Source organism: Chenopodium album, chromosome 4 (genome assembly GCF_948465745.1).
Source record: "Chenopodium album chromosome 4, dcCheAlbu1.1, whole genome shotgun sequence".
NCBI lineage: Eukaryota > Viridiplantae > Streptophyta > Magnoliopsida > Caryophyllales > Amaranthaceae > Chenopodium > Chenopodium album.
Genome location: NC_137837.1, coordinates 6,972,618 through 6,983,790, shown reverse-complemented (window position 1 = coordinate 6,983,790; position 11,173 = coordinate 6,972,618). Strand labels below are relative to the sequence as shown.

The 11,173-nt window shown below is 32.9% G+C and overlaps 1 protein-coding gene across 1 annotated transcript; it reads left to right on the top strand.

Moving 5' to 3' along the window:
• The first annotated feature begins 3,988 nt into the window (after positions 1–3,988).
• On the top strand, positions 3,989–5,533 carry LOC145626516 (uncharacterized). The gene has a single exon (XM_081678957.1). The coding sequence runs from the start codon at positions 4,045–4,047 to the stop codon at positions 5,257–5,259; it is 1,215 nt and encodes a 404-aa protein (XP_081535083.1). The 5' UTR covers positions 3,989–4,044; the 3' UTR covers positions 5,260–5,533.
• The last annotated feature ends 5,640 nt before the right edge of the window (positions 5,534–11,173 follow it).

The following is an 11,173-nucleotide window of genomic DNA, read 5'->3' as shown; positions in this document are numbered from 1 at the left end:
GAACAAGCCCTTACTCCATACGGCGTAGTAAACAAATACAAAACACTACGTAATTTATTACCATCACAAATTTTATAATCGATTGCCAACTAAATGGTAAACCGGTAATGACTCTTACTCCTTATAAGTAAAGGATGATTTATTTATAAGGAGTATATCAAGTTTCTTGGATAAAATTGCGTTGTTGCAAATTTTGAACAAAGATTATTATTATCTAATTATACAACTATTGCTAACTTTATCATGTTAACAATATTGCTGCATTCACTTCTCCAAATTTAAAATTTTGATAAATTTATAATCTGCAGTAGCTAGTTAGCTAGTACAGTAGTAATTTTCTGACTTCATTAAAAATAAACAGGATTGAAATTGAATTTTATGGCAGAAAATTAAAGATACCAACTAAAAAAAACAGTAAATGTATTATTTTTTGACCAATGAGAGCATAAATGTTCCTCAAAATAGCAACTATATTAATCTACTATTTCTAATTATACTAGGTTAGCTACTAGAAATATAAACTGACAGTAGTTGGAAGATTAATGCTCCAACTTATTGGTAATTGGAATAAGACACAACCTCATTGACATACATACCTAGATTTGGTTAGTGGTAATTTTTACCAATAAGACAAACTTTAATTAGTAAAATATTAACAAAGTTTTACAAAAATTGGTTTTCTCCTAACTTCTTTCTAGGGTGAAGTAAGAATACTGAAAAGGGGCACTACCTAAGTGCTATTACCCATAAGCTTTAATCATATTCTCCCCTAATTAACTAATCCTAATTTTGTCTTCCTTTTCGTATTTATTACGGAGTAAATAAAAAACCTTACTAACCAGACTTTATCCCTTATGATTGTTTTTGATCTGGTGTTTAATCTTTAGCCTCAAGTGCTTCTTGCACTCAAATAAATGTACTCCCTCTGTTTCGCGATAATCACAACGCTTTTCTTTTGCGTCCATTTTATAATAATTACAACACTTTGTTACTTGGTAAGGATTCATTGTTGATTTAAAACTTGTGACCTTAAAGTTACAAGCTAAGGTCAATCTCTTACCAACTACTCCGTACAGTAGGCCTTACTTGACATTATTACTTGCTTAATTAACATAATGTAAACCCAACTAAAAAGGTACAAAAATACTCGTCACCAACACAATAAGTGTTACTCGTAGGCCCTGTTCTCATCAGATTATTTTCGGTTCATTTCAGTTTAGTTAAGCTCTATAAGTTCAGTTCGGTTCACCTCCTAATTTCCTTCTCTCATAAAATATTTAGTTCATCCGTTCATTTCAGTTTAGCTAAGTTCAGCAATGAGAACAAACCCGTAATTATCTTACTTGGTTAAAAGTATTTGTAAGTAATAATCTACATTATTATGCACCCCTAAACCAAAAAACAATGAGGAAACAGTTCGTTGAATTTGAAGGAGTATAACTATCAACAATAAAATTTAAAGAGAATTAACTATGTTCATTAAACTCTATATGTAAGTACTGTAGTTCATTCATGTCTTCCCTTCTTTTTATTTTTCACACGTCTTATTCATTTCTGATATTCCATAGCCGATCTCATTAATGCATTTTTTGTTAATGAAATTGACGTTTGAAACTAACTATGTGCTTCGTATTTATGTAGTTGGTTTTTATCTCCCATTGGAATATAAATTGCTGATTATAATTCCACTCGATTTATTGGTTAGTGTTATTCAAATTTATTCTAAAATCACCCTCAAGCACCCTCATTTGATAGGATTCGACCTCAAACCTCTATGATATGATGTAAAAAACTTACCAAGCGAGTCAATTTTTTTTTTTTTGTTTTGAATGGTACCAAGCGAGTCAATAATTTATAACACATAACGAAAATAATTTGTGACAAATTTTAAGAACGAAATTAAAATAGTACTCCGTTTTTTTTATATGCATCACTTTCCTTTTATGGGTGTTTTTTTTTTTATATGCATCACTTCTATATTTGGTAAAGTTATACTATATTTTATTATTTCTCTTTTACTTTAAACCCCACTCAAATTATTTTATCATTTCTCTCTCTTTTATGTTTCCACTTAAATAATAAAATATCTATTATCTCTCATATACTTTTTCTTTCATGGTCCCCATTTTACTTTTATTATAATAATTTATTCATCCACTCACAATATTATATTTATCTCCTAAAACTATGTGCCATTCCCAACTTCCCAAGTGATGCATATATAAAAAAAAACTGGAGGGAGTAGAATCAAATTTATCCTAACTAATGCATATTAGGGAGTACTATACAATAATGCTAGTTAGTAGCTCTCCAATAATATAAACATCTAAAACTAGATTGACTTTATACAAATTTGACACACATTAAAATAATAAAAATATCATAATTAAATTAATTAATCAAATAACCCCCTTCCTCGTAAGGGTTGCACAAGAGTCAGGATCCAATGAAGGGATTGATCCAGTACAGTCAGGTGTACGATAATAAAATCAACCATCAACAAAATAGCAAATCAAAACGTGTAGATTGATGAGATTTTGCCACGTGTAGGGTGCGATGATGATGATGACGTAGAGGTTCTGGAATCTGGAGGAGGGTGTAGGGTAGAAAAGTGGAAGTGAGAACAGAGGAGTAGGAAACAGAGCACGTGATGCTACAACAATCTTTGCAGGTGGATTAGATATATAGCGTGGTAGGGTTGTGACATCACACGGGCCATGAACGTGCTTCCCTCTATTCTCTACGTATTTCGTATTTCGTATTTTACTTGGATTTTTTACTCTCTTGATTTATTTTTATTTCCTAATTATATTTAATTTTTTTTGAAAAAGAATAAAATCTTTGAACATTTTCTTGGTTATAGTTGTAGTATAGTCTATTGAAAATTTGCAATAATTTTTTTTTTTTTAGCAAATATGGAATAAGTAATCATCCTTTTGCTTGCATATTGTTGTTAAAGACAAATTGATTAGAACATAGCGTTTGTGTATATCAAATACACAAAATATTTTTATAATTTGTATGAGTTGTAACTCATGTCATAATTTGCTAAGGCGACATGTTTAAACTAAGATAATCCTAACTTGTGAGTTATGTATGAGTATATCATGCTAGAGTCAGGATTATGGATAATATAAGTGTATTTTTTTAAACAAGGATGACATAAGTGTATGATGAACACAAACATAGGTAAGTTTAAGCAGATAATTGAAATTATAATGTGGCTCGTGAAATATCACTACCCAACATGCAATCATACACGTGAAGCTTACCTTGATATATATATCTTACTGAGCACGATGATTGATGTCAATCAGATTTAAGTAGAATATAACTGACAAATCTATCTTAACAAGTCAACCATATTCCGTTTAGATTGTAAACTTACAACCAATATTACAAATCTTACCATTAGATTGTAAACTTACAACCAATATTACAAATCTTACCATGTAACCAATAGAGCAATTACCATATTTGAAATTGAACTACTAATATTCATATCCATTGTCACACACTCACACACCCTAGATTTGCTTCCTATCCACCTCAATTAAAAGATGAGTCATTATTAGGAGTATTATTGTTTTATCTTCCTCCTAACCTTAAACACAAGGGCAAAAAGAAGCAAGCTAGAAAGTGTAAAAGAAAAAAAAAAGTAAACACAATAATCAAAAAACTTTTAGCAATAATAAATTTCAAGACACCTAATTTACTTTAATAGCCTTGTAGCCTTGTAGGGGCAAATATTATGTACTTTAAAAAAAAATTCCAAGAATCTAAACAGCCTCATCAATTTCATCATAAAAATAAACCCAACAACACCGTACGGAAGATCCCTTTTTAATTATTTCACCCCAAAAATTCCCAATGGCATTTTCGTTATTTTACCCCAAATCCAAGGATAATTTCACTTCAATACCGCCCTTTTATTATAAGCTTCTTCTTCACTCTTCATTTTTCTCTCTCCTTCCATTTCTGCAACTCCACATTTGTTTTTGTTGTTTGTTTTCTCTCTCCTCTTTTTCTTCTTCACAGAATACCATGGATTCCAACCTCGAAGCTCCAACCTCCATTAATGGCGGTGATTTTCTCTCTCCTCCATCTCCGCCACCACTGCAGAAGGAAGACGACAACAACGACAACGACGAGGAAGATGATGATGATTTCTACATCGATGACAGTAACTGTTCGACGCCATTTGTGAGCGCGCCTTCGAGTCCAGGTCGTTCGTACTATCCTTCTGGATTCTTCTACAGTGCACCTGCAAGTCCCATGCATTTCGTCCTCGCTACTGCTCAGGCGAGATCCTCCGCCGGCGGTGGCTTAATTCCGGCGAGTTCCGACGCTTCCTCCTCTACTGGCTCCTTCGAGTTCGAGTTCTCCGCCCGATTCGACTCGCCGGCGCCGGAGATTGGACCGTCTATGTCCTCCGCTGATGAGTTGTTCCTCAACGGTCAGATCCGTCCGATGAGGCTTTGCGCTCATCTACAACGGCCGCAGAAGCTTCCGTCTCTGACATTGCTGGAATCTGAGAGAGAAGATGAAGAAGACGACCATTATTGCGATGATGATGATGAGAAGAGTAATGTGTTTCAGAGGTCGAGGTTGAGGAACAGATCTCAACGGAGAAGAACTCGGTCTCTCTCTCCTCTTCGGAGTACGGCGCCGTTTGAGTGGTACTGCTCTGACGACGCCGTTTCGACTCCGACGAAGAAGGCGGAGGAAGGTGAGAGTGAAGCAGGAGGTGAGAAGGAGAAGGACGGCGGCGAAACGACGCCGTCGGGGAGTTCGTCGCGGTGTTCATCGGCGGGAAGGAGTTCGAAACGGTGGGTGTTTCTGAAGGATTTTCTGAGGAGTAAGAGTGAAGGAAGAAGTAACAACAAATTCTGGCATAATATCAACATCTCGTTTTCTCCGGCGAAAGAAAAACGAGAGAAAGGAAGCAACAACAATAGTAGTAATGTCAATGAAAATACAAATGTAAATGCAAATACGAATTCGGCGTCGTGTTCCGAGGATAAGAAGGCGAAGAAGAAGGAAGTTCCGGCGTCGAAAGGGAAGGGGATGCCGGGCGGAAAGAGGAGGTCGGCGCATGAGATGCACTACGCTGCGAACAGAGCGCAAGCAGAGGAGATGAGGAAGAAAACATTCTTACCTTACAGGCAAGGTTTATTGGGATGTTTAGGGTTTAATTCCAAGAGTTATGGTGCACTTAATGGGTTTGCTAGAGCTCTAAATCCTGTCTCTTCTAGGTGATATCATTATCAAGTATCAACCTATCATCATCAAAAACGTTTTTAAAAAGAAACCCAAATCAAGTGTATTATTGATTAATAGGGTCTAAAAAATTGGAAAAAAAAAAAATACAAGTAGATGATTTTGTATAGAGGATTTGATTTTCTTATTTTCTCCACCTTTAAATTTGATATAGGCCCCTAATTTTTCTTTAAATTTGTGTATCTAGGGTTAAATACATGATTATAATCATGATTGCTATATCAATGTGTAGATTATGATTGTTGGGTGCCTTCTCGTATTGTCAACTATAAAGGAGAAGATTTATTGTAGTAGCCTTTTTTTTTTTTGGTTGCTATGGTGGAAACACTTGGAAAAAGAGATTGGGGTACTAACATGAGGAAGCTAAGGTAAAATTTGCATGAATCTATGTATGTATCTAATTATTTGGGGGTTATGTGAACTTGTTTGAAGAGATTATCTTGTAAATTTGCAATTCAAGTTTCACAACACCTTGATAACCTACCCACAACATTTACTTAGCACATTACTATTAAATTGATGTTATGGAAAGTAGAGTAAAAAATTACGGAGTACTTAATTTGTTAGTTTAAAATTGTTCCACAATAATCAATCAGGGGCTATGACAATTTTCTTTTGTTTCGGACTCCTTGTCTATAGTTAACCAATTCTAAGGGTCTGTTTTCATTGACTGAACTTAGCTGAACTGAACTCAGTTGAACTGAACTGAATATTTTATAAGAGAACGAAATTAGGAGCTGAACTGAAAATAAACATATGAAAACAGGCCCTAAATCTGATCCCTAAATCTGATCTGAACTTGTTTTCCTAGTTGGCTAACCCTTATGTTTATTTATAAGTCTTTATTCTCAATTGTCAAAAACTAATTGTTCGAACATGTATTATCCTGTCAAATTTAAGCAACATAGCAATATTGTGTGGACATTAACTAATTTTGGTGCTATCTTACAATCATTCAATTCCAAATGAAGATCAAATGATGAAGCCCCATATAATGTTTAAACGGATAGTGGATAGATCATGTGAATGGATGGTTCAAAAGCATGTTACAACATGGGACTGTGTCCGTTATATAGTAGATACAGTATATAAAGACACAGAAAATTCTTACACATTTTAATGTCTCTCTTAGTTAGGTTAATAGTAAGAGGTAAAATTCATGTGAATATAAAATGATGGTTCATATTGTGAGCTCACTTGGTTTTACTATCAAAAATGGAACGTTAGAAAGAAGAGTTGGAGAAAAAGGGTGAGTTCCAATAATTTGCACCACATGGTTAAGTGACAGAACCATGTTAGTTGGAGACTTGGCAGTGCTTTGATTTTGACTCTATAATCATAGTAATAATGGAGCTTTCAGTAAAAAATAAAAATTGATTTTTTTTACTGCTTTAATACCTTGCTGACAAACCCATAACCTATAACATCCTATATGGAGTAATTTTTTAAATGGAGCTTTCAGTATTTACTGTTTAATTAATTGTTGGATCGTTCATGTATTATACGGAGAGCACCAAGAAGTATTAGTATTAGGTTTTGAAAGCTTGGGCGAATGGTTTTGAAAGCTTGGGCAGATGGAATAAGCGCTACATGTGGTGCAACTGTTGTATGAGATAGTTTCATATATGTAAAATGCGTGTGGAATGAACCGAATAATGCATTGTATAACTTGCATGGCTTTGGTGGTGGTTGAGGAGTTTTGGATGTGATGGGAAGGACTCATTTTTCTTTTGTCTTTGGTAAGATTGATTAAATGATTTTTTGTTCTTTTGGGGTTTTGTTGATGATAAGTAGTTCTTGCTTGTTCGTTTAAAAAATGTCATTTTTATTTGTTCTGTAGCTGAAGGGAAAAAAAAAGGAGAAACATTTTCATAAAATTAGTTTGGTTGGTGGTAAAGGGCTTGTGCCACTTTATTTTAAGTACATAGTGCTATCTTTTTAACATAAGGTATGAAATTATGAATTATTCATGTTGTGTCCTAGAAAGTGACATTTTAGAGATATTGAGAATTTAACAAAACAATGACTTGATTATTGTTTTACATGCTTTTTTCTTATCTCTTTATCTTTTTACATGTCTCCATCCATCTCAAGTTCATTTACTCCAAGATGGAAAGAAGGGGTAGGAAAGTAGTAGAAATGTTTTTTTTTTTTTTCATATAAAAAAGAAGTGTAAAAAAGGTTATGACCAAGTTATAGGACTTGTATATTTTGATTATTTTCCATTCAAATTGTCACATAGTTTCTGATACAGTAATTGGATTCTTTTTTTTTTTTTTTTTTTTTTTTGAAGAACAGTAATTGGATTCTTTCTAGTTCTATGATAAATTGTTGTTTGTCAAAAAAAAAAAAAAAAAAAGTTGTGCATATTGTGGATAAATAGGATTTTACTCTTCTTTTTTTTTTTTTTCTTTTTTTTTTTTTTTTTTTTTTTGCAAGTTTAAGTGATCTAATTTAAAACTATTGAAAAAAAAAAAAAGTGATCTAATTTAAAGATGGAAATAGTAAGAAATTATTGCTGGGGTTCATTCACACTTGACAAATTTATTAAAAACCAGTATACGTAGTAGCTAGTTTAGAAACGTTGACAAGTTTTTTCGGGTGTCTTTTAATAATATTGTACATTAGTTCGTATACATGGAATTAGTAAGTTTGTTAAGGTGTATGTGTATGGCATAATGGATTTGAGATGCTTTAGATTAAGGCGCAGTTGTAGGTTCATTAGTTCATACATATATAGGCTTGGACAACAAAAGTAAAATAGACTTAGGCATCATAATTTTGGAGTATTAGACATTAATGTTGTTGCCTAGAGAGTACTGATCAAATTTCCTAATTTAGTTAATTTTTTGAACTGTTTACCTTGGTAAAAGACGCGGGTGAAATGTAGAGTAGTGTAGGAGTTATTTGAAGCTTTTAATCGGCGTACTTCTATCTTGACCCTTACTTAATTCCTCACAATAAAATGGTTGTTTTCGTCTCGTATGATGGAGTACATTTTTACTACATCCTGCATTCCTGCCAGAGGAAGCCAAGGCCAAGGTCATGGCCCGTCATGAGGTGTGTGGAATGAATCTCAATAATACGTGCTACTTTATTATTTTCACCTTATTTTTAATACTCATTTAGTATTGAAGTGCTTGTTTTTATTAAATGTATGCTAGAAGATTCAAATTACACTATACCAAATATATAAAAACAACAATTTAGACCTAGAATAAAAAAACAATAAGATCTTTATAGACTAGAATGAAATATTTGATTATATACTTCTTTGTTTTTTCAATAAGTTTTGTGTCCCAAAACAATTAATCATTTTAAAGCTAGGTTGACTAAAAGGAAAATAAAAACAAAGATGGAGAATTGAGAATAGATTTTCACTTCATTAATTGAGTGCAAATGACAACTTAGGGAGTGTAGTCACTTAAGTACAATTGAAAGGTGTTAATTATGATGAGTGGGCACTTGAACATCGTTGAGAAATTGAGAGCATCAAAGAAATTAGGGTTCATTGTGGGGACATGCAACTCTCAACCTAATGGCAAGTGAATCGGAGAGTTTGTAATTGTGGACCTTCAATCTGATATTGATATCATGGTCTCATAGATCCTCAATACCCTCGCAATATATCAGATTGGTTGTTTTTATCATTACGTGCTTAATAAGACTAAAAAATAAGGATATATCATATACAAGATTACAAATACTTCTTATTTCTTTGTTTCTTAATATATGTAGCAAGTTAATTGTATAGACTCATTAAAAAATCAACTTATCATACATGTTCGGATATCATATTAAAAGATTAACTTGATTAAAAATTTATGCTAATGGTTAAACACGATTGATTTTATGTTCTATATATCAAAATTAACATTTCTTAATGCACTATCTTTATGTATAGTCAACCTTGATACGTACAATTTTATCAACATTTTGATAATTTTTGGTATAATAATTTTCTAATTTTCAGGGGGTATTAATAGAGGGCCCAAAAGAATTCCCTCTCCAAAAAGGTCCCATGATGAATCTGAAGAATCCTGACACTGAAATTGTATTACTCATACAAATATGGACCCATTTCATTTCCCCCCCAAAAAAAAGAAAAGAAAAAAAAAACCTCCATTATTTGTTCTTTGCAATCTTATGTGCCCCCCTTTTTTTTCAAGATACTAAGAAATTTTATATGGAATACTCAATTAGTCAATTCGCCTATTAATTTGTTTGCCCCATATGAATATATTTTACGGAGTACTTATTAAGTTTTGAATGAAAGGAAATATGGAATCAACAAGCTAAGAAAGAATATTGGTGACTCCAAATATAATGTATGTGAGAATTGATTAGTAATTTTTTACGACTATACATGACTACATGTATGATATGAGACAAAATCAAAAGGACAACTAAAACGAAGTGTTGGAGCAAACTTGAAGGAACAAAATGGATTGGAGTTATACATATTACATACTATGTATATACTATACATGCATTATTGATCTGTCATTGCTTTACTTCATAGGAACTTAAGGGAAACCAAAGATGTGTAAGAGACAATCTATGAAAAGACGGGTTGCAATGTTTATGCGTACAACAATTACACAACACATGAAGCCAAAATGTTGGGCCAGCCGATTTGATTGAGCTAGAAGACTTCACATAAAAAGTTAAAAACATACATTACAAGTATTTTTTTTCCCAAAATTTTCTATCTTATAACATTACTTCAATAGTTCAATATCTTACCTCTTAGATATACTCAACTTAGAAATTTACCTGACCAATTGCGTATGACTATACTTCATAATGGTACGTAGCCTTTTTTTAAGGTTAGTGTTTCAGAGAATCTACTATCAGAAAACTACAAATCGCTATTTTTTTTAAGTTTGTATCAAACTTATACTGTTGTTAGTTGTTACAATTGCTTTGAATTATTATTATGAGCCATAGTGCAAGTAAAAGTGATTACTACTACGTATATCATACTCCTCTAAAGGAACTTAACTAGTCCCCTTTTTTTTTTTTTTTTTTTTAGTTTGTGATCACTGATATGTACGTAGTACTAATCTAGTGCACCCACGCCAATGTGTTGTGCACTTGTGCGTGTGTCAATGTGTATACCCTTTTATTAACCTATTGCCGGTCACTTGATAGGGCAAGTTGTAGTCTTGTAGAGTTGCAGAGACACTTGAGCCTAATTAGTGTATAGCTCACAGGCCGATGTTATGTTATGACCCCGAGTTCCTTTAGGTTGTATATATATTCATGTGCATACCCTAATACGAAAGACACAACTCTAATCTCTCTAATCTCTCTTTTGTTGACACACCATATACGCCAATTCCCATTAAATTTATATGAATGGAACAATCCTTAAGATTTTTTTTTTCTTACAAACTTTTTTTGGAGGCAAAAGTTTGCAATAAGTGAGTTAAACTTTTGAAAACAGATGGTGTATTGAAAATCAGTGGAGGACATGCATTAATAAATAATAATACACCAACTGGGGTTAGTTAAGATGTTGACTTATTGGGGCAAAATCAAACCCACACCTGCAACTGCGTCGTGTTTTCTTTGGAGTATTAATATTAAAGTCCATTTCGGCCTGTTCATTTCTCTGATACATGCCTAACTTCTTCTCTCTCCCTTTCATTCCAAGAAAATGATTTTTGCACCAACAAATATTAAGACTAGGACATTTTTTTATTTTTTTTGTAAAGAAAATTGGGGAATATTTCAGTTCAACTGCATGCATTATTATTAGAATTTAAAGAATGGAACGTGGGACAAAATGGTATGCAACAACATTCTATGTGTGATCCATATGAGTTATTATCATCACTACGAGTCTGCTACTCCCTCCATATCTATACGGCAAATTGAAATACGGAAA

Excerpts from the sequence above, each read along its gene's own strand:
- LOC145626516 (XM_081678957.1), top strand. The coding sequence starts at position 4,045 with ATGGATTCCAACCTCGAAGCTCCAACCTCCATTAATGGCGGTGATTTT.